Raw genomic sequence first — 25,144 nt, forward strand, 5'->3', positions numbered from 1 at the left:
GCAGTGAGCCGAGATGGCGCCATTGCATTCCAGCCTGGGTGACAAGAGCGAAACTCTGTCTCAAAAAAAAAAAAAAAAATTACAGACAGACATTTCCTGAGGATCCAATATCGATCAGTTTTGCTATGTAGCAGATACATCTCAAAATCTCAGCGGTTTACAACAGCAAAGATTCACTGGCTTCTCCTGGATCTGCAGGCTGGCTGTGGCTTTGCTGGCTTCAGCTGGGACAGATCCTGAGCTGCCGGGTGGGTCCGGGTCAGTTCCATGTGCCACTGCATTCTCCTTGGACCAGCGGCTCCCAGGGTATATTCTTCTCCAGGAAGATCTCTGAGATCAAGAGCGCAAGAGGCCATGCTGGTCTCATGCTGACTGCTAACACACCACGGGCCACAGCAAGCCCCGCATCCACAGGGCAGGGACACTTCCTCTGGCCATTCTGCCAGGTCACACAGCAGAGGGAGGGAGTGAAGAACTGAAAGTAAAAATCCAGTCTATCACAGACCCCATATGGTGGTGGTGGGTTTGGGGTAGGTGGAGCGTGTGAAGGGACACTAAACTCCAAGTTTCAGCAGTAGCTAAATAAAGGACAGTTCCCTCGATGAACCATATACAATATACCTCGGTCATCACGGATGCAGGACACAAAAGCCATAGAGTTAGCAGTGTTGGCCTGATTTGGTGACCCCTCTGCCTAGCAGCCCTAAGGACCCTCCTCCTGGGGTTCCCCACCTCTGAGGTTTTATTTGAGGTATCTATTTGAGAGGGTAAGGCAAGAAACAGTCACTGTCCCTAATTCTTTTTTCTCATAGATATATATATATATTCACTGTGAGCCCAGAATCCAGCAATAAATCAGGGTCAGTCACCAGCTAACTTAGGCATTAGAACTCGAAGGAGAAAGTGCAACTGTCCAAGGTCCTTAGAACACAGATATTGATGGATTAGGCCATGGCTTTCAAGGAACATGGAAGGGTTCTGACTCTATTGACTCCAGGTCCGGGGCTGTTGTAGAGAGATAATGAGGTCTGTGCACCAAGTACAGAAAATGAACTTGAAATACAGGCTGGGAGGTGTCCTCCTAACCAAGCATGGCTCTACCAAGTCCCACACCATAGGCAGACCAGGAGTTCTCCTTACCAAGGCGATTCTTTACCAGCAGCTCTCCCTGCCAAGGGGATTCTTTACCAGCAACTGTCCAGTTCCCACACTGCATCCAGCCCTTCCAGTCTCCCTTGGAAGCTCACTTTCCTTCGCTCTTGCACCCTACTCTGATCACTCTCCGGCAGTTTCACGTCCTCTTGGCTATATTTCTGCTCTGGCACTTAGTGAATGGCTGTGCCTTGCTTAAGTGTGACTTCTTGGGGACTGTATTAGTTGGCTATGGCTGCTGCAACAAAGTGCCACAGACTAGGCAGCTAAAACAATAGAAATGTATTGTCTCCTGGTTCCAGAGGCCAGAAGTCCCAGATCAAAATGTCCGCAGGGTTGGCTCCTTCTGAGTGCTATGAGAGAGAATCTCTCTCCTGGCTTCTGGTGTTTGCTGGCGATCTCTGCTGATCTTTGGCTTGTAAATGCATCATCCCAATTTCTGCCTTCACCTTCACATGGTGTTCTCTCTGTGTGATGTCGGTGTCCAAATTTCCTTTTTTATGAGAACACTGGTCATATGAGATTAGAGCCCCACACAGCTCCAGTATGACCTCATCTTCACGAGTAACATCTGCAATGACCCTATTTCCAAATAAGGTCACACTCTGAGGCACTGGGGTTTAGGACATCAACACAAGAATTTCAGCGGGGGAGGAGGACAATTCAACAAGTGGCCAAGACCACTTCTATACCCTTGAATGCCGCCAGGGGCCTGGCACAGGGGAGGTAACCCCTCACCTACCTATTACCTCCCCACGGACAAAAATGCCAACTTGAAGAATGCATACACTCTCACAACCACCCACACACCCTTGTCTTTCTCTCTCTCTCTCCTCTCTCTCTCTCTCTCACAAACACACACACACACACACACACACACACACAGACACACACACAATTCTGCAGAAGGAAAAGGACAAAGCTGTCAATGTTAGCTTCCAGTGAGGTGCCAAATCTCACAGCCAGCTTTTCAAATTCTCCTCAAGCCTTATCACCCGGATACAGCAAGCAAGATAAAGAAACTGCCAAAACACTTAATTAACTCTCCTGGCATTGGTGGCTGCTTGAGAAGAGCTTAACTTCCCGACATTCCTCAGGAAGAGGGAAGGTGGACAGGCACATTATTCTTTTTCATGGAAAGGAAAACTTTCGGAGTACAAAGAGAGGGAAAACATGCCAGTCTTCATACTAACCTCCCCCATAAACTCACAGGCCAAGAGTTGGACTGACCGCCTGAAAGTGCTGGGCCCAGCTCAGTGTTACCAGACAGGAGTCTCATGGGGTGATGAAAAACATGAGTCTGTCCGTCAGTGTGATGACCCGAGTTCCCATCCTGGCTCCACCACCTGCTCCCTGTGCAGACTTGACCAGAAACAAACTATGTGTTCCTCAGTTTCTTCATCTAGAAAAGGGGGGTGATAAGAGCACCCACTCTCAGAGGGAATCTGTGAGAACTGTATAGGAAAATACAATAATGCTTAGAATGGTGCCTGACATGCAGTTAGTACTCCAAATGTTTGCTATTCTTATAAACCCCTGCATGATCTTCCAAAGGTTTCACCGATGACTGTGACCTGAGTCACCACAATCTCTCGGTGGTTAGAGCAGTGAGAAGTGGAGCCCACCGGAGAAGTATTCAGTGTGTCAGTTATCTAATGTGGCAGAAAAAATGATCCCCAAAACTTAGAGGTTTAAACAAACAAACATTTATGATCTCACAGTTTCTATGGGTCAGAAACCCAGGAGTGGCCACACCCTGGCTCGGGGTGTCTTACAAGGCTACAGTCGGAGTGTCAGCGGGGCTGCAGATGTCTCCGTTTGACTAGGGGAGGACCCACTTCCAACCTCACTCATGTGGCTATTGGCAGGCCTCGGTTCCCCGCTGGCTTAGGCTGGAGCCCTCCTTCAGTTCCTTGCCATATGGGCCTCTGAGTAGGGTGGCTCACGATATGGCAGCTGGCTTGCCTCGAGAGTGGGAGAGAGCTAGCCAGCGAGGGCAGGCAACACAATGCTAGAGTGGCTCCGTCATCTAACCTCGGGGCTGACAGCCGCCACTTTTGCTGCATTTTCTTTGTTAAAAGCGAGGCACAATTCATACACCCATGTCTCAGCATAATGATTCACAATAGTCAAAAGGTGGAAGCAACCTAAGTGTCCATCAGTGGATGAACAGATAAACAAAATGTGACATATATACACCTGAATACCAATCAGCTTTAAAAAGGAAGGAAATTCTGACACAGGCTACGACATGGATGAACCCTGAGGACATTATGCTAAGTGAAATAAGCCAGTCACAAACATGGAATATGAAGAGAGAGAAAAGCAGAATTTAAAAATGCGAACTTCAAACGACCTACAGAGACACCTGTCATTCTTCTTAAGGGCAAACAAAAATCTGCTTCAGTAAAACACTGGGATGGGCATGGAAGAGAGTGTTGCCCAAAACTTTGGCACGCCTAACCTCCACACCTTAGACCTGTGAGTCTTTTCACTGAATGTCTTAGGGCACCCTGAGTAAGTGAGTCCAGGATAGGCACACACTTAAGAATGATTAAATACTGGGCCAGGCGCAGTGGCTCATGCCTGTAATCCCAGCACTTTGGGAGGCCGAGTGGGGGGATCTCGAGGTCAGGAGATCGAGACCATCCTGGCTAACACGGTGAAACCCCATCTCTACTAAAAAATACAAAAAAATTAGCTGGGTGTGGTGGCGGGCACCTGTAGTCCCAGCTACTCGGGAGGCTGAGGCAGGAGAAAGGCGTGAACCCGGGAGGCGGAGCTTGCAGTGAGCAGAGGTCACGCCACTGCACTCCAGCCTGGGTGACACAGTGAGACTCTGCCTTGAAAAAAAAAAAAGAATGATTAAATACTGTATGATTCCACTATATGAGGTACCTAGAGTTGCCAAATTAATGAAGATAGAAGTAGAATGAAGACTGCCCGGGGCCTGGGGGGAAGGAGAACAGGGAGTTATTTTTTAATGGGCATAGAGTTTCAGATTTGCAAAATGAAAACGTTCTGGAGATTGACTGCACAACGATGTGAATATACTTCACACTTACTGAACTGTATACTTACAAACGGCTAAAATGATAAATTTTACAGTAGACAAATTTTGACACACACCAAAAGAATGGGATCTAAGATCTAGATCACATTTGAAGGGATGAGATTATACCAAGGCATGAATAGCAGGAGGTGGGGATCATCAGAGGTTGCCCACCACATTCAGTCAACGTTTGTAAGGCCACCTGAGTGCCACCCACTCCCAACATGTACATGGCAGGACCTGCCAACTCTCAGATGTGTTCCTCCCACAGAGAGTTCCCAAGCAACACAAAAGCCATCGAAAGCCTGCTCCACAGCTATGACTTTATTATCTTGGAAATGGGTTATGTTTCCAATCAATGAAGCCCCAATTAAAATTCAGTTCCACCACAACCTTCTTTGGTCTCTAATACATCTCATATAGAATATAAAGACAGAATAATGACTGCACTTTCAGGGCCCCATTCTCGTGCCCAGTTCCTTACAGACTGTACTGTTAGTTTTCAAGGCCAAGGATAAGGAGGGGAACTAAATCCCAGATAAGGAGAGAAAGGAGGAGGGGTTCCCATAAACTGGTGTTGCTAAAGTGGAGAATCCACTATTTCATACCCTAGTCAAATTGGAAGAAAATTATTTCAAGCACTCTCTTTCCGGTCTTGGAGCCAGCCAGTTTGCTCTACCCCATCAAGATAAATATGATGAAATATCATTTTTTCCCACATAACTGAGAGTAAAGATCTATTTTTAAGGGCTACACACCCAGCAGAAGGAGAGAGAACAGTTTGACTAAGTGAGCTCATGTACCGAGGTGCTTAGCAGAGTACTCGGTGCATCAAAAGGTATTGTTAACATGGCAGTGGGTCGGCCAGGTGCGGTGGCTCACGCCTGTAATCCCAGCACTTTAGGAGGCCGAGGCGGGTAGATCACGAGGTCAGGAGGTCAAGACCATCCTGGCTAAGACGGTGAAACCCCGTCCCTACTAAAAATATAAAAAATAAGCCAGGCGTAGCGGCGGGCGCCTGTAGTCCCAGCTACTCGAGAGGCTGAGGCAGGAGAATGGCGTGAACCCAGGAGGCGGAGCTTGCAGCGAGATCGTGCCACTGCACTCCAGCCTGGGCAACAGGAGTGAGACTCCGTCTCAAAAAAAAAAAAAACAAACAAAAAGATGACAGTGGGTCAAATCCTATGTGGCATAGGGCAATATTTTGTCTAGTCGAAATATCTCTGAAATTCTTCAGGAAAATACTGCAAAGAGCTCAGCGTGGGTCAGTTTTCCCACAGCACTGATGCGCTGGGGTTCCTTTGGTCAAGCACCAAAATGAGTTAGTCAGTTTAGACACAGAGGTTACATGATGCAAGAAGACACACCCTCAATACCAGAGTCTCACTCAGGGCAGGGAGATGTGTACACCCTATGAGGGATGAGGCTGCAGAATTGCAGACAGCTAAGGGAACTCCAGATCTGTCTCCCATCTCACATTCACTGCAGGGCAGATTCCCACTGAGGAAATGACGGAACTTTCTACTCAATTTAAACAACAATAATAATACTTGTTGTTATTATGTTAATAGATTGTGGATATCTGAACTCACATAACTTAAAAACCTATACGGTGCAATATCACACAGGGTGCAAATTAAAACACAGCATTAATAACAACACTCTACCAAGAAGTCTTTTCTAGTCTTCAGCACTTAGCAAATCCACTATGTACAGAGCACAATGCCACCACGTAGGTTCCACGGGATTTGAGAGGCAAAATGGGCACATCTCCTGTTCTTGTTATTCTTCTTGGGTAGCTCACAGCAATGCCTTCCACAAGTGGCCACCTTGTGGGGTGGCTGTTATACCCATGAAACTGACAGGTGTCACCAACTGCCTGGTGGGCCTTATTTTCTGGGAGCATGTGCATATGTAGCTTATTTTCTAAGGGGATGCCCTCTGGCTAAGGAAGGCACAAAGCTGAGATTCTAAGGAAAGTATGTGTCAAGAATTGGGCTTCATATGTATGTGTTCACACTAACTTTCTCCATAAACCTCATATTTATGGGATGTGGAATATGGAGACAGAGAAAAGCAGAATTAAAAAAAATAGGAGCTTTAAACAGCCTACAGAGGGATCTACCATTCTTCTTAAGGGCAAGCAAAAATCTGCTTCAGTAAAACACTGGGATGGGCACAGAAGAGGGTGTTGCCCAAACTATTGACAGGCCTAACCTCCACATCTTAGACATGGGAGTCTTTTCACTGAACGTCTTAGGGCACCATGAGTAAGTGAGTCCAGGATACATACACACAAGAAACTGTATAGGCTGGGCGCAGTGGCTCACACCTGTAATCCCAGCACTTGGGGAGGCCGAGGTGGACAGATCACGAGGTCAAGAGATCAAGACCATCCTGGCCAACATGGTGAAACCCATCTCTACTAAAAATACAAAAATCAGCTGGGCGTGGTGGTGCATGCCTGTAGTCCCAGCTACTCAGGAGGCTGAGGCAGGAGAATCACTTGAACCCGGGAGGCAAAGGTTGCAGTGAGCCAAGATCACACCACTGCACTTCAGCCTGGGTTACAGAGCAAGACTCCGTCCATGCCACCCCCCAAAAAAAGAAACAATCTCCATAGAAAATGTTCCCCAATCCTTCCTATCTATGCTAATACTTACTTGATTTTGTATTCTTGTTCCCTATTTGGTGTCCATCACTGGCAAGACATTGGCATGTTTGGTTTTATAAAACTTTGATCTTGTGTAAAGGCCAGCAATACGTTGCGTTCAGTCAGAAGTTTGGAAATTTCTAGGCAAATGGCAGGATTATAAACCTCTCTCAGGTGAATGTAGAATGGTGGAGCTCAGCCTTCAGTGTGTATTAGAATCACCTTGAGGGCTTCTTAAGTCAAACACCGATCGCTGGGCCCACTCCCACCAGTTGATTTAGCTGATCTAGAACGGGGCCTGAACAACTGCATTTCTAGCTGGGCCCACCGACACCAGTTGATTTAGCTGGTCTAGAATGGCGCCTGAACAACTGCATTTCCTGAGTTCTCATGTGATGCTGATGCTCCCGGACTGAGGATTATACTTTGAGAACCACTGTGAAGGGTTGACCCAAGAAAGGCATTTTCCAGGCAAAGACAATCAGAAGCTAATTCTGTCTAAGACTCGCCTCGCACAGCTGTTCTCTGCACAAATCTTGGCAAAGCCTATGCCAATACACATTTTGTCTTTTCTTTCCTATGGACTTCAGGCATATAGATTCAGATTGACCATAATTCTTGGTTTGTAGCCCACTCTCACCAGTGGTTATGTATGACCATCTGCTCGTTCATTCATTCATTTTAATAGCATAAACACCAATCAAAATAAAAGCTAGGACCTTGAAAATAACCTACATCTAACTACATGGAACTTATCCATCATCTATCCTACCTCCCAATATATGAGTTAACCAGCTAAGCAGTTAACCATCATTCTCTTACTTTTCTTTTTACACTTTTATTAGATCTATAAACTATGGTACAATCATACAGTAGAACACTGAACATCAGTCAAGACAAACAATCTCCAACAACAAACAATAATACAGGTGAATCACAGCAATATAATACTAAGTGAAAATAGGAAAGATTACATACAGATGCCTTAAAACAGATGTGCATTTTAAATCTTAGTATTTCTAATCACTGAAGAAATGCTAAAAAAATAGTCCATGAGTAAAGAAATGTACCTGGTCAGTTTTAACAAGGGAGGACATAACCTTATCCCACTGTGTCCTCCTCAGACTCCCTAACAAAGCTCATCTTCCCATCCTCCAGCTGCATCCCTCAGCTTCCACCAGACAGCCCCAAAATCAATAGCCCAGACACAAGGAGGCAATTCGCAGAAAAGGAAACAAAGTAGTAAACAAACATGACAGGGAAAAAGGTGAACTCTGCTCATAATCAGAGAAATGCAAATGAAAGCATTTGGGGAGGCTGTCATTCTATGACTACCAAATTAGCAAAAATGGGAAAAAAAAACAGGGCAGCAGTTGTGATGCCTGTGAACGTCTGTGATAGTACAGTAAAACTGACAGGCACAGACAATGATGTCAGCAATGTAAACTTAAAAAAAAAACAAACAAACAAAAAAACAGCTGCATGCTGAGGTGTAACAGACACCTGTGCAGACGTCCCACTCTGCGGACTTTATCCCAAAGAAGTAATTCAAGGGAAAGATACCACCTGGATTGCCCCAATAAGGCAGCGCCTCAGAAAACCACAGGAGAGCAACATGACAGTATGTAACACAGTTGGGGCATATTACAGTTTCGAAGAGAAATGTATAGATGATATTTAATTCAGGAACAATACAAAATTCAAAATGGTAGGTGTGTTGTAGTTAAAGCCATGTAAACACGGGTACCTACCTGTACAAGGGCTGCAAGGCTGAGTGCAAAAACTAACAGAGCTATTGTGTTTGGAAGTGGGGATGGGTGTTGCTTTCCGCCTTTCAATGTGTGCCGTTATTGCAGTGTTGTGTTGCAATTATCTTTTTAGAGCTTGAGAGGTTCCTACCTTGAGAACTTTCACAGCTTTCCTCATCACTGTTGTCTTGACAGTTATTCTGTCCATCGCAGATGAAGCTCTTGTCAATACAGAGGCCGTTCTTGCAGTGGTAGCGGGCGGTGGAGCAAAGCAGAGGGTTTGCTGCTGCAGAGGGAAAACACAGCACATTACCAGCGAGGCCAGCAAGTTCCCTCGGGGACCCTGGAACTTCTTCCAGCCTGGGGTGTGTCCCGCTCAGGAAGCAGTAAGCTTATCTTCTAAGCTGGCAGATTCAAAGCCCATCCTGTGAGGCTGGCCAGCCAAACCTGGACACGAGACTTACTCTGCCTCATTCTAACACCTCCTGGGGGTCTTTGGAGAGATCTGCCACTCTGGTTAAGTCAGTCTGCTTAATAACTGAATATTGATGCCTTTCAACACCAGCAACAGGAATCTCTCTGAGATGCATCGAATCTTGGGTTCATCAACATTTACCTTTTTTGGTGACAGTACAGGGTCATTCTTAGGAACATTAATTTTTAGACCAGGCTATAATACAGGGTTGCCTTTGGCTCCTTTTTACAACTTTCTAGTCTCTTTTTAAACTATCCTAGGCTGCTGTGCTTTTGGAATTCTTTTTAATTTTTTGTTCTATTTTCGTTTTTTCACTTATGCAAATATATGGGGTCCAGGAGAAATTTTGTTACATACACATAATGCACGATGTGATCAAGTCAGGGTATTCAGGTGTCCATTACTCAGGTGCAGTACATTTTTGTTAAGTATATTCACTCTACTCTGGTTTCCTTTTATCTCACTGTATGTTTGTATCTTTTAACACACTTCTCTTCATCTCTTTATCTTCCTCCCTTCCCCCCACTCACCCTTCCAAGTCTCTGGTCTCTGTTACCTATTTTGCCACTCTCCACCCCGACAGGCTAAATGCCTCACCCGAAATGGTCAACCCGAAGGCTGGCCGGCAGCCACTGAAGGGTCTGGGCAAAACCTGAACCTCATGGACATATCCTGGAGGAGGCAAGAGTGAATGGCTGGTAGCATAAGAGACACACGGAGCAAAGCCAAGCCAGAAGGAGTAGCTGAGGCAGGGATTGACGCACCTCTCTGCCACTGTGGAAGTAATGACATGATCTGATCCCACGGCTGTGTAGGATGCTTCCAGTTCCCTAACTATATATCAGCCTTTTAATTCCTCACTTATTCTTTATGACTCACTAAGGTAAACTTAGTAGCCTCGATTTCTTCTTTGCAAACAAAAAGGCCCATGAACCTAGCTGGTCAGTGATCATTTTCTGAGCAGCTCCTCCATGAGGCTCCTATTCTAGGCACTTTCTGAGACCTCAAAAGAAATGACAGATCTGGGCCCTCCCCTTAAGAAGAAGTGTGACAACAGGCCAGTACAAGGTCAGCACAAAACTACTTAACAATACAACAGAAAATCTCCACAGAAAACTAGTATTTCTACAGTACAATTTACTCACAGTATGATTCAAACAAGGTTCATTCCAGGGCTCTGTTTTCAATAACTGAATCAGCCAAGTAGAAATTACTCCAATCCCAGCTCTGCCACTTATTAATCTTGGGCAAATTACTTCACCTCTCTGAGTCTCAGCTGCTTTATCTGTGGCAAGGACCCTCTACATGATTTATGAGGTCCAGCGCCTACTGAAAATCTGGGATCTGCTGTCAAAAATTATTTTAAAAACTCAAGATGGCAAGAGCAGAACATAAAACCAAGCATGGTCCCCTTCTAAGCTAAGCACTGGCCCCGTATGGCTACGCCAGGCACAGACCAAGAAGCTGATCCTGCTACTTACAGCATTAATCTGAGCATCAAAGAATATCCGTGGGAAAACGTACAGTGCCCAGTCTGACATGTAGCAGCACAGGCTCAGGGAATGTTATACTCATTCCCCTCATTATGTGAATCTCAGTCCTACAGAGTGTGGCCCTCCCACAAGGAGCAACATCTGTAATGATGAAGAGGGGTCATCCCGGACCTCAGGGAATGAACTGAGCTGGCACCCACATTGCATGTGGTGGGTACAGCACCAGAACAGACGCCAGGCCCAGCACAGAAGATTGCTATGTTGCTACAGGATCAGGGCCACACCAGCTCCAGCATCTCTTTGTGGTCCTCAACGGCAAGATGGCAGTTGTAATCTACTCCCTATGCTTCACTGAGCTGTTGTGAACACAAAGAGATCATAGCTGCAAGGACTTGGTTAACTCCACAACGCTATCTAAATCTAAGGAACTGAAGCCTTTTTTATTTTAACTATTCAACTCCAAAAGTTTGATTTGAAAGGTCAGAGAGGTGGGGAAATGGGGAAACCAGTGCTTTCAGTGTTGAGGATGATGGACCAATGATGTAAAGTCAAACAAAAGTGGTCTGGCCTGAAAATGGAAGTTTTAATTACTGACATCCCTGTGGGCCAGAGAATGGCTCAACTGGATCAAACTGAAACCAAGGTCTGACTTCAGCCAAAACCAAGATGGAGAAATCCAAAACCACAACTCACATTTGGTTTTTGTCCAAGGGAGCTCTCCAAACCCTCGTGTCCATCAACATCCCACCTTGGTGGCCTTCAGCTTCTCTAGGACCCTGTGGGTCACATCTATGCAACCAAAACATCAGTAACCATCTGCTCACTCAGACAGCCTGGTAAAGGCATTCTAAGTGCTCCAAGATGGGGTGTTCATAAGCTTATGTAAACGTCCTGATGGGGAAAGCTGTGCAAAGTCATCCTTGCTGAAACCACTGTCATCTACTTACTTTTCCTTCAGTCTTAGACCCTTTCAACCTCTCAAACTTTCCAAGGAAAAACATCACATATGTGTTTATGTGTGTGTATGTCTACAAGTATGTGTATGTATGTTCAAAAACCAAGTCACAGATTGGTTTTAATGCATATAACCCAAAAGACTAGTAGCCAGAATATGTAAAGAACTCTCAAAAATCAAAAAGAAAAGACAACTCAGTAGAAAAAAGGGCCAAGGATGTAATCAGGCAATTGACATAAGAGGAATGGCAAATGGTCAGTAAAAACGTGAAATAATGTATACTGTCACTGGTGATGATGTGCCACTATATATGAGACTTACCACACTCAAGGTCTTAAAGTAGCAGGTCATTGGCAAGAATGTGGAGGGAGAGGAAGTCTCATAAACTACAAGAGGGGGTGCAAATTGGTACGTCCACCTGGGAGGCACGTTTAGGAATAGTAAAGCCTATGGTGCACATGGCATGGCCCAGTAATTTCACTTCCAGCTATATAGTCTTCTCTAGAGAGACTCTTTTTTCTTCCTTTTTAAGAAACAGGGTCTCAGTCACCAACTGCAGTGCAGTGGTGTAATCATACCTCACTGTAGCCTTAAATTCCTAGGCTCAAGCGATCCTCCCACCTCAGCCTCCTGAGTAGCCAGGACTACAGGCATATATCACCATGCCTAGCTAATTATTTAATGTTTTGTAGAGACACGGGTCTTGCTATAAAGCTCAGGTTGGTCTCAAATCCTGGCCTCAAGCAATCCTCCCACCTCAGCCTCCTGAGTAGCCAGGACTACAGGCATATATCATCATGCCTAGCTAATTATTTAATGTTTTGTAGAGACAGGGGTCTTGCTATAAAGCTCAGGTTGGTCTCAAATCCTGGCCTCAAGCAATCCTCCCACCTCAGCCTCCCAAAGTGTTGCAATTACAGGTGCGAGCCACTGCAAGACTCTTGAAGAAACAAAAATGTTTACTGAAGCCATTATTTGTAAAATTAAAAAATCAGAAATGGCCCATACATGGTGGCTCACACCTGTAATCCCAGCACTTGGGGAGGCTGAGGTGGGTGGATCATTTGAGGCCAGGAGGTCAAGACCAGCCTGGCCAACATGGTGAAACCCTGCCTCTACTAAAAATACAAACATTAGCTGGGTAGTAGTGGCGCATGCCTGTAATCCCAGCTACTTGGGAGGCTGAGGCAGGAGTATCGCTTGAGCCTGAGAGGCAGAAGTTGAAGTGAGCTGAGTCCATGCCACTGCACTCCCGCCTGGGTGACAGAGTGAGACCATGTCTCAAAAAAATAAAAAAAGAAAAGGCTCAAATGTTTACTTATAAAAGAGGATACCATGTGTTATACTGCTACAATGCCAAGGCTGGCTAACTGTTCCTATCAAGGGCCAGATAGTAAATATTGTAGGTTTTGGTAGCTGTTTGGTCTTTGTCTCTGTTGTAATGACTCAACTTGGCCATTGTGTCACAAAGCAGCCATAGGCAATTTGTAAATGAAGGCATACTATATTCCAATACAACTTTATGTACAAAAACTGGTGTTAGGCAAAATAGGGCCATAGTGCATCAACTGATGCTGTACTGTAGTGAAAAATGAATGAACCGCTGTCAAGATGGATAAATCCCACAAATACAATAGTGAGGGAGGAAAGCAAGCAGTGATGGCGCCAGGAAGCAGACAAATGCCTTGGCAGACAGGAGCGAGTCCCTGGTGAAACCCCACCTCCAAGCCAAAGACAGTTTAAAGCCTGAAAGCCAAGCTACAAGTCAAATCCACGGACCGGATTGAGAAACTGTCTCCTTATTTGGTGCACTTTCCTCTGATGGATCCCCACCATCACCTATTTTACATATACCTACTCTTTCCTAATTGGTTTTCTACACTGTCATGCCCACCTTTAAGTAGTGTCTTCATTTTAACCTTTTTTGCATAGTCACAAACCAATCAGCATGGACTCCCCATTCTGAGTCCATAAAAAGCCCTGGACCCAGACACACCGGGAGAGAAAACCACCCTGCATCCCTTCTCCACTGAGAGCTGTTCTACCACTCAATAAAATTCTTCTCTACCCCCACTCACCCTTCAAATTGTCAGCATATCCTCATTCTTCTTGGACATGGGACAAGAGCTCAGGAACCACTGAATGTGGGTACAACATATAATGCAGGTGGGCTGAATGGGCAGGGTGCCTCCAGGAGCAGACTTGGGGTGCAGTAAGGCCTGGGCGGGGCAGGGAGCATCACTGCCTGTGGAGGTACCCAACTGGCAAAGTGGCCCAGAAAAATCCTGTGTCAGTAGTAGGCTATGTACCATACTATATACCATTAATATGAAGTTACCCATGCAAGAGAATGCTACTTATCATAGCAGGATAAAAAACATATATATACGGAAAGAAAAAAAAAACTTTAATGGGAATAAACAACCCCAAGTCCAGGGCAACGGATGCCTCTGGAGAGAAGAGAAGATCCCAAAGGGGCATGGCTGGAATTTCTAATTATATTTGGTAATATTTTATTATTTTAAAATTCTGAAGCAAATACAGCAACACAGTGATACATTTTTGAAACTGGATGTTGGGAATGCAGGTGTTCATTTTACTTTACTTTTCCTTTTCAGTATGTTTGAGAAACTTCACTAAACATTTTTTGAACATCTAGTCTAGCAGAAATGTTTCGGTGAGCACTCACTTTCCTTCCCTTTTACTCTCCCATCATAAAGCTCTCCCTGGTCCACAAACACCTCTTAATATTTAGTATCTTTCACACTCAGGGGCATAGTTGCTCAGGAGACATAGCTATATCCTTGTATACAACCACACCTAGCATTCCACCTTGTCAATGACTCCTCATAAAACACAGTGTAATCTCCCCCATCCTTTGCAGGGCAGAAAAAACAGAAGCAGAGGATGGTAGAGGAACACAGTCCAAATCCAGCAGCAAGCCACAGAAAAATGCCTCCCAACCATCAAAATATACATCACAATGTTCATGCCTTGAAAGTGCCAGGAGCTTCCTCAAGGAAAAGGCCTCAGGCCATCACCTCTCTCAGGGTCTATGGCTTCTCCATTTACGTAAATTCCAACAAGTTCTGTATTCCAGCTCCCAAGGACAAAGCAAGTAAAAAGGGAGAGGGGATGCCACTTACTGCCTTGCAGACAAACTGGCAGCAAGAAATAAAAGCTGACAGCCGGAGAAGGGGACAGAAAAGCTCTAAAAAGCAACCTCAAGAATTCCAAAAGCTAAAAATTTGATGACATGGCAGTAGAGAGTGGAAAAATAGATAACAGAGACTGGGAAGGGTGAGCAGGGGGAAGGGAGGAAGATAAAGAGATGAAGAGAAGTGGGTTTAAAGGATACAAACATACACTGAGATAAAAGGAAACCAGAGCAGGGTGAATATACTTAACAAAAATGTACTGCACTTGGGTAATGGACACCTAAATACCCTGACTTGATCACATCATGCATTATGTGTATGTAACAAAATTTCTCCTGTACTCCATATATATGCATAAATTTAAAAAATAAAAATATTTTAAAAAGAATTCCAAAAGCACAACAGCCTAGAATAGTTCAAAAAGAGACTAGAAAGTTCTAAAAAGGAGCCAAAGGCAACCCTGTATTATAGCCTGGTCTAAAAATTAATGTTCCTAAGAATGACCCTGTGCTGTCACCAAAAAAGGTACATATTGACAAAGCCAAGATTTGATACATCTCAGAGAGATTCCTGTTGATGGTGTTGAAAGGCATAAATATTCAGTTATTAAGCAGACCTACTTAACCAGAGTGGCAGATCTCTCCAAAGACCCCAGACAGCTCAGATTTCACTACATTTCTTCCAGAGCCTCTGCAGCTATTTACTTGGCTCAGCCAGATTTCAGAATGATTATATTTGGGACTACGGTAGACAATCTTAGGGGTTTCTGTGGTCCCATGGGGCCTGGTCCAGGACCATGGAAATAGTAAATGCTCAATGAACAGATCATAAACAGACCAGGAAACATTTCATCCTCTGGGATGTCATGTTTCACTATGTTTTAGCCATATTTAACGTGCTCCAAATATTTGTTTTCTTTGTCCTTGTTGTGGCTTACCAGTCACTGAGAAATGTACTATGTTACTCAGTTAACTGGGGAGAGGAACATTGTATTTTACAATATTTATTTCACTAGGGGTGGAAAAAATTGTCTGCAGAGTCAACTTCAAAAACTGAATCATAGGCTCAAAAGCTCCTTGGTTATTATTACCCCAAAAAACACAGGGTTCTAAAGCTCTATTTCCCAAGCCACAACACTCAGGAAAAAGAACTTGTCTCTCTCTCCGGCAGAGGGAGGGAGGGAGGCAGGAGTGAAGGGAACCGCTTAGTGGTTAATTAAACTGGCAGGGTTTACTTCAACCACATCTAAAAGATGGGTTTCAAGGCATCTAAAAGAGGGACCACTGCGGTCTCCCAAAAGCAACTGACCAGCTTCAAGACAGGAAATGAAGCAATCTGTCTACAGTAGGACTTAGGAAATGTACCCTTTAATTCATTTAAAGTCTGTGAAGTTGGCTCCTCTCCTACCTCAAACGGTCTTGACAAAAACACATAAATGAGAAACTCCTTGTCATTAGCCCCCACAATTCCCATTGGCTCCTCCATCCTGAGATGGTCACTACTCACTTCCCAACCTCATAGCCTCCACACGGTCCTTGTCTTCCCAGCCGCAATTTCCCTGGAAACCAGGCAACTGAGGGAGAGGGGGCTGCACTGAGACTTTCTCTTCTAGAGCATAGAGGGCGCCTGGCCCCAGGAAACCAGAGCCCACTGAAGCAGTCTCCCTGCAAATCATCCCGACAACAAACCCTGCACCCTTTGTGACTTGGAAAATGCTCGCTGCCTTGACCTTGGCTTGTCTATGGACACCTGTCAGTTCCTCCTTCCAAAGTCTGCTCAACAGGTCCTCTGGGCCTCTCCCAGCCCCAAGGCTACCAGGTCCCCCAGCCTCAGCAGCCTTTCCCCCTCCAAGACAGAACATACTCTATGTAGAGCCGCATTCTGCACATGGAACTACTTCTGTGTCTGTAGGAGAGGAAAGGGCCGCCACTCTGGGCAAGCAGGCAAGAGGCAAAAATACTTCAGTCTTGCTTCCCTTTTCCTCAGGCTCTAAGGACTCAAAGGATTTTAATTTTCAAAACCCCTCTAGAGTCAGTGCAAGGGGCCACTGGCAGAACTCAGTCATTGCTAATGGTAGTCTGTTTCTTCCTTGTTGGTAAAGGCTTCCTGGACATGGTTATCTCCTGTCCAACACCCAACCCTGCCTTTTCCAGGGAACAAGTCCAGTATCACTGCTTCGATCACCACCTTTCTGTGGATAGCTCCCTAAACCTTCCCCCAGAAATAAACATCTTTCTCCTACTGCCTCATGGGTTCCTCTGCCTGAACACCCTCTCACCTCAAACTCTGCATGTCTGAAACTGACATTCTCCCCTCTGCTCCTAGCCTCTCCCTCTTCCTGTGGTCCTACTGCTATGAAAGTGCCACCATTTCCCAGTTCCCCAGTCTCCAGTCATGTGATCTTCTTCCTCTCCTCATCCTGCATCAGCTCTGTATCAACTGCTTCTCGCTGAGTATAAAATATAACCTTTTATAATCTCAACTTTTTATGATCTGCCCCAGCTGACAATTCCAAGCATACATTTTGCTGTAGTGGTTAGAAGTGAAGGTGTGAAGCCCACCTGGGCTCAAATTTCCGCCTACCACTTCACTAGCTATATGATGTTGGAAAAATTATTCAACTTCTCTAAGCCTCAACGTCCTCATCTGTAAAGTGAGGACAAAAATAACGTCTCTGTCATAAGCTTTTATAAAAATTAAATGAGCAAAGCATGGAAAATAGCATGTGGGCCATAGTAGGTGCTCAATAAATGTTTATTATAATAATTATTAGCCAGGCATGATGGCTCAAGCCTGTAGTCCCAGCACTTCAGGTTGCTGAAGTGGGAGGATAGCTTGGGGCTAGGAGTTCGAGACCACTCAAGGCAGCATAGCAAGACCCCTTCTCTAAAAAAAAAAAAAAAAAAAAGTTTAAAAATTAGCCAGGCAAGGTGGCATGCACCTGTATTTCTAGCTACTTAAGAGGCTGAGATGGGAGTATCAATTGAACCCAGGTGTCTAAGGTACAATGAGCTATGATTTCACCACTGCACTTTGGCCTGGGAAATAGAGTAAGACCCTGTCTCTAAAACATATGTATTGGGCAAAAATTAGCTGGGCGTTGTGGCACACGCCTGTAATCCCAGCTACTCAGGAGTCTGAGGCAGGAGAATTGCTTGAACCCGGGAGGCGGAGGTTGCAGTTAGCCAAGATGGTGCCACTGCACTCCAGCCTGGTGACAGAGTGAGACTCCATCTGAAAAAAAAAAAAAAATGTATTGGGAATACACATTCATATAACAGTTAAAAGTTCAGGCTCTGTATTTATACCGCCTAGGTTGATACCTCAACTATGCCACTTACTAAGTGTATGAGTATGGGCATGTTATTTATCCTTTCTATGTCTCTATAAAAACGAGGTAATAATACTATCTACCTAAAATGAGATCATCCAGGTAAAGCATGTAGAAGCAGGCCATACACAAGGTAAGTGCTCAGTAACTGTCAGCCAAGCAGTTCACTTGCCCTGAAAGTTTGTATATTATACAGGCAAGTCAATATGCCGTTATGAGAAAGCATGAGAAGTACCATTTATTCAGTATATGTTTGTCGCTTACTAAGGCTGAGCCTGACAATATACATGGCACTGGAAATATAGCTGTGAGCCACACTATAATACCACCTCATGGCTGTCACAATGTAGTAGGGAAGACAGTACGTGTGGAGAAGGATGAAGCAGGGGACAGAAACAGAGTGTGAGACTGGGGAGGAGAGGGGTCATTTTTCATAGGGTGGTCATGGAAGGCCTCTCTGATGAGGTGACATTTGTTTGAAGAAGGTCCCGTATGGTCTAAGAACACACAGGAGGATGACCCAGCCCAGCCTTGGCAAACCAGAAAGATTTCCAAAGGAAATCAGTCATATAAGAGTCTTTAAGGAGACCTTGATGATGTAGCTTTGGAATACTGAGAGGAAAAATTCTCCTGTTGACGCTTTTAGCTCGGCTAGTCCACCCAATAAAAGACACAGCTTTCTGAGGCTACAACTGATGAACTGGCTGAGAGGTGAAGAGGAAACGGGGACTCTCATCTGGATTGACATGAATAGAGCTACAGAAATATGCCAGCAGTGTGGAGCTCTGTGCACAAAAACACAGACATACTAGCTAAATGATTCAGTGGTGCTCAGAATTCAGGCAAGAATTTGTCATCAGTAGAGGGATACAGTCCAGGACACAGTGGTTTTTCTGGGCACAACTACACTAAAAGCTGTAGCAGAAGATCTTCAGCTTGAATCAGTTTTCTATCGTGCTCCCCCAGACACCCTGCCGTTTCAGTTCTTGGCTGGAGTCCTCGTCCTTACTGAATGAGGACTGGGGTGAGGGCCGTGCTGCCAGCCAACCCAGGGTTTCACCTCCAGCCAAGAACGTATGAGGACAGCGGAAGAAAGAGGCCAAACAGCAAAAAGCAGAAAGGAAAAAAAGTCAAAGGGCAAAATCTCAGCATTGTGAAGCTCTAAAAGAAAATACTGATTTTGGGGGGCTGGGTGGGGTGGCTCACACCTGTAATCCCAGTACTTTGGGGGGCCAAGGCAAGCAGTTGGCTTGAGCTCAGGAGTTCAAGATCAGCCCGGGCAACATAGCAAAACCCCATCTCTACATTTTTTTTTTTTTTTTAATTTGGCTGGGTGCAATGGCTCATGCCTGTAATCCCAGCACTTTGGGAGGCCAAGCAGGGTGGATTTCTTGAGGCTAGGAGTTTGACACCAGCCTGGTTAACATGGTGAAACTCTGATACTACTAAAAATACAAAAAAAAAAAATTTAGCCTGGTGTGGTAGTGTGCGCCTGAAGTCCCAGCTACTCTTGGGAGGCTGAAGTGGAAGAATCACCTGAGCCTGGGAAGTCAAGGCTGCAGTGAGCTGTGTTCGTACTACCGCACTCCAGCCTAGACAATGAGAGCGAGACCCTATTTGGAAAAAAAAAAAAAAATTATATATACTGGGTTTTTGCTTATCCTCACTCCTGAGTGCAAAATGAATGCTAAACCTGGAAAACACATGTCTGCAAACCAAAGTTCTTTAAAAATATAACTCTCTAGTTATTTTTGTTAAAGTCAAGACATTACCAAACAGAACCACTTCTTCAACTTTTATTTATTTCTTCTCACCATTTCATTATGGAAAATTTCAAACATATACAAAAATACGACTGGTTTATTGAATTCCATGGGTTTAACAATTATCAACTCACTGACCATTTTGTTTCAATCCCTGATGGAACTGGCTTGAAGTGCATCCCAGATAGCACATAATCTCTTTATATACTTCAGTATATATTTCTAAAAGGACTTTAAAAAATAGACACAATATCATTCTTACATATTAAAAACAAATAATAATGCCTTAATATCAAGTATCAAACCACGATTTAAATTTCTCTATCTCAATTTTTTTAATAGTTGATTTGTATGATCAGCATTCAAATATGGTCCACACATCACATTTGCTTAATTTGTCTTTTACTCTTTCAATCTATAAGTTCCCTTTTCCTCTGTTTTTTCTTAGAATTTATTTATGAATGAAACCAGGTCTTGAAGAATTTCCCACATTCTGTATCTAAAAGTATGCCTCCCTGTGGGGTCATTAACATATTCCCCTGTCCCTGAATTTCCAGTAAACTAATGGTTAGATTTAGAGGCTCAATCAGATTCAGGTGGGATGTTTTTGGCAGAACAATCTCATAATGGTGATGTGTATTCCTTTGCACCGCATCAGACGACTGTCTTTTTGTGCTGCTGAAACTGGCTTATGGAAGTTCCTGCTCCAGGTCAGATGCAGTCATCACACCTCACTCTGGCTTTCCCACAGAATATCACTTAAAAAACCTGAAGAGAATGCATGCAGTAGCCGTGAAGGGTAATTTGGAGCAGGCCAAATGGAGAATAAGACCAAAATTTAAACTATCACCAAAATGGTGGTGAGTTTACCGTATTTTCTCCCTTTTGGAGCCCCAGGAAACTGGAAAGAACCAGAGACACTAAGAAGAGAAAGGAGCTCAGAAAAGCTAACCCATAAAACTGTTTACAAACTCCTAGAATGATCCCCTCAAGCTGCATGCACATGGACCTGGTCCTAATCAGCACATCAAAGACTGAACTCACAAACTACTGGTAAGGGCACAGGCAGGATACATCCAAATAGCATTGCAAAAACAGCGTGAAAACGATTGTAACCATAGCCCACAGAGGCTGGTAGAAACCTGTGGCCTGACCTGCCCGGGTCATTTACCTACGAAAACACATACATAAGCACTCCCCCTAGGCTTCAAATAAGACCCAGAGTGTCATACATAATAATCAAAATATCCAGAATATAATCCAAAATTACTTGTCATATTAAGAACCAAGAAAATCTCAATTCATTTGGGTTAAGACAATCAACAGAGAAATGCCAAGATGACACAGATGTTGAAGTTATATGATGAAGATTTTATAGCAGCTATTACATAAATACTCGAGTAAGCAATCACACACACTCTCAAAACAAATGGAAAAAAAGAAAGTCTCAGCAAAGAAAGAGAAGATATAAGAAAACCAAAAAGACATTTTAGAACAGAAAGATACAGTAACTGAAATTTAAACAACTAAACAAAACAAAACACTATATAGGCTTGAAAGCAGACTGGAAATGATGGATGAAAGAGTAAGTGAGCTTGATGACAGATTAATAGAAATTGTCCAATATGAACAATCAAAAGAAAAAGGAGTGATTAAAAATGAACAGAGTTCTGGTGTGGTGACTCACGCTTGTAATCTCAGCACTTTGGGAGGCTGAGGTGGGCGGATCACTTGAGCTCAGGAGTTTGAGACCAATCTGGGCAACGTATCAAAACCCACCTCTACAAAAAACACACACACACAAAAAATTAGCTAGGCATGGTGGTGCATGCCTGTGGTCCCAGCTACTCAGGAGGCTGAGGAGGGAGGATCACTGGAGCTCAGGAAGTTGAGGCTGCAGTAAGCCATGATCGCACCACTGCACTCTAGCCTGGGTGATGGAGTGAAACCCTGGCCTACCCCCCAAAAAATAAAAAAATAAAAACTCACAGAGCCTCAGGGACTTGTGGGACTATAAAAACAGATCTAACATTGTTGTCATTAGACTCCCATAAAGAAAGGAGAAAACGTATAGTACTTTAAAAATATTTGAAGAAATAATAGCTGAAATGTATAGCAAAAGACAAAAACCTACAGATTCAAATAGCTCAGAGAACCCTAACAGGATAAACTCAAAGAAATTTATACCCAGACACGCTATGATCTAACTGATGAAAACTAAAGACAAAAAAACAAAAACAAAAAAAAACTTCAAAGCAGCTAAAGAAAAATGATGTATAATCTACGGGGAAAGAACTTGAACGACTGTAAATTTCTCTTCAGAAATCGTAAAAGCCAGATAGAAGTGGCATACTTAAAGTGCTTATAGAAAAGAACTGTCAGCTCAGAATTCTATATGCAGTAAAAATATCCTTTAGGAATGAAGGTAAAATAAAGACATTCTCAGATGAAGGCAAGCTAAGATAATTTGTTGCCAACTTCAGAAGAATTGCTGAAGAGGTTCTTCACAGAGGAGGAAAATGATACTAGAAGAAGACTTGGCAATATCAGGAATGAAGGAAGAGTGATCAAATGGTGAATATCCGGGTAAATACAATACCTTTGGAACTCTTCAAAATATGTTTGAATATTTAAAGCAAAAATTAAAACACGGTCTTGTGGGGTGGCTTGTGTACACAGATGTATTATATAAGACAACTATACTCTAAAGTGACCTGGAGAGTGGCGAGGTTTCTATTAATACATTCTACTTGAAGTGAATCCACACTGATTCAAAGCTGTCTGTGAAAAGACTGACTGGTAGATTCAGGAGTTTTTAGCCTGATCTCTCCATTACGAAGGCCCCATCCATTTTTTACCTAATGGTTTTAAGCAGTCATTGATGATCATTACCTAGACCCATTTTTCATTAGGAGTTACAAAATGAAGATACTCTAATTTCTTTATTCTTCTATTAGCTGGTATTCTTCAATAAAAAATAACCTTTTAAAGTCAGCTATTTGATTATTCTGAAGTATAATTCACATGGGAATGAGGGGATAAATAGTTTGACTCATACTTTTATTTACCACTTTCCAAAATAGTGAGCTAGAATCACTATTTTTTCTAATTAAAAAAAAATTGTATTTACTTATTTATTTTTATAGAGATGGGGTCTTGCTATGTTACCCAGGCCGATCCTGAACTCCAGGGCTTAAGCAATCCTCCCACCTCACATTCTTGAGTAGCTAGGGCTAAGACGGGTACCCCACCTCGCCCAGCTTCAGAACCAGTTTTTAAATGGTAGCTATGTCAGAGGAAGATGCTGGCTTAATCCTCATTGGCATAGTTTGGAATAGGTATAATTTACTCACTTAGAAAATTAAAGACAAGTCCAGGCATGGTGGCTCATGCCTATAATCCCAGCACTTTGGGAACCCAAGGTGGGAGGATTGTTTGAGCCCAGGAGTTCGAGACCAGCTTGGGCAACAGGGTAAAATGCCATCTCTACACACACACAAAAATTGTTTTTTAAATTAGGTGGGTGTGGTGGCACGCCCCTGTGATCCCAGCTACTCACAAGGCTGAGGTAGGAGGATTACTTGAGCCCAGGAGGTTGAGGGTGGAGTGAGCTGTGATGGCACCACTGCACTCCAGCCTGGGTGACAGAGCAAGACCTTGTCTCAAAAAGAAAGAGAAAATTAAAGACCAATGTCCAAACATTTAAATCATATAAGGTCTTTAATTATGGCAGGGAACATATAGGATGACATAATCATTTAGAATGCTTATACTATAATGTGTCATACTTGCATTTTATTGCCATTGGATTATTCCAGGATGTGTGTGTGTGTGCGTGTGCGTGTGTGTGTGTGTGTGTGTGTGTCTGTGTAATTTCTCCCTTAGATTATAAGATCCCCATGTCCCCATGGACAGCAGGAAGCAGAGATCAAGCTGATACTCACTTACTAAAGGATTAACTAAAACGCAAAAGAAGAATATTGTAAGTCCAAAATCAAAGGCAAAATCCTAGTAACTATGGTCTTCTCTTACAGTTTTGTTTTAAACCACTATTTTAAAATATCAATTACTCTGTGCCAGCCACTATACTGAGTACTTTTCAGTTATTATTTCATCTAACTCTCCAGCAATCCTGGGAAGCAGGCTCTCAGCACCCCCAGTATGGAGACCAGGAAACCGCTATGCAAGAGATGATGTGGCATATCTGACTCATGCTTCATTAGGGTACAGCACAAATCCAAACCCAGAGTCTGGGTCCAGAGCCATTTCTCCCAGTTACACCCCTATCCTCTTAGTGATACACAACCTCCCTGCTAGGGTGCATGTCCATCACTCTGCTAACCACACAATCATCTCCTGGCTGTGCCGGATTCCTGACACTTGAGGCCCAGAAGATGAAATAAGGCAACAGGACAAAATGCAGGGGAGAGTTAGAAACTTCCTGTGCCCCTACTGGGAAGGGACAGCCATGATTTCTCCCTAGAAAGGCATAAATGACGTAGAATACAGTCATCCTCCTTGTCAGAAACTTAAAATCGAGCCAATGAGGTAGGAGGAAGAACATAATCTATCAAAAGAATCACTGAAGTCATTAAAACTTATGTTTGGAAAAAATTAATAATGTGAAAATGGTCACAATATACAGGACATTGCAAGTAAGTACATTGTGCTTAGAGAAGGCGGCTGTGTGTGTGTGTGTGTGTGTGTGTGTAGAGAAGAGGAGAAGGAGTGAGAGAAAGGTGGGGAGGAAAGTGGGACAGATGGGAAGAGAGGGAGGAGGAGAGAAAGGGAGAGAGAAGACAAGAAGAGAGAGAGAGGGAGAGGGGAGGGAAGGGGGAGCAGAGGGGAGGGAAGAGCTGGCACACAATGGGATAAATATTAATAGTGTCTCATTCTAACTTATGGGATATGGGCAGTTTTGCTTTCTTCTTTATACTTGTTTATATTTTTTAAGTTCTTTACAATAATCAGAAGAAAAATATTTATTAAAATATGCCGTGGGGGTATAAAAAGGGATGAATAGGACAAGCACAGAAAATGTTTAGGGCAGTGAAACTATTCTGTATGATACTATAATGGTGGCTACGTGTCATGATATACTTATCAAGATCCATAGAATGTTCAACGCCAGAGTGAACCCTAATGTAAATTATGGACTTGATGTGTTAACACAGGTTTGATTGTAACAATTGTATCACGCTGGCTGGGGATGTTGATAATGGGAAAAGCTGTGCATGTGCTGGGGCAGAGGATTTGGAAAATCTCTGTACCTTTCTCTCCGTTTTGCTGTGAACCTCAAACCGCTCTAAAACATAAAGTCATATATATATATATATATATATATATGCACAGAAAATAAATGTG

General features: G+C 43.6%; 1 protein-coding gene across 6 annotated transcripts in view; it reads right to left on the bottom strand.

Moving 5' to 3' along the window:
• LDLRAD3 (low density lipoprotein receptor class A domain containing 3) overlaps positions 1 to 25,144 on the bottom strand; it is a 294,823-nt gene that overhangs the window by 114,411 nt on the left and 155,268 nt on the right. For 5 of the 6 annotated variants that reach the window (XM_055281906.2, XM_055281912.2, XM_055281907.2 and 2 more), the window contains one exon: positions 8,757 to 8,891. In XM_055281906.2, coding sequence (XP_055137881.1) covers positions 8,757 to 8,891 — 135 coding nt within the window. The remainder of the gene's footprint in view (positions 1 to 8,756; positions 8,892 to 25,144) is intronic. The other variant, XM_063640997.1, reaches the window with a different exon arrangement.

Source organism: Symphalangus syndactylus, chromosome 6 (genome assembly GCF_028878055.3).
Source record: "Symphalangus syndactylus isolate Jambi chromosome 6, NHGRI_mSymSyn1-v2.1_pri, whole genome shotgun sequence".
Classification (NCBI taxonomy): Eukaryota; Metazoa; Chordata; class Mammalia; order Primates; family Hylobatidae; genus Symphalangus; species Symphalangus syndactylus.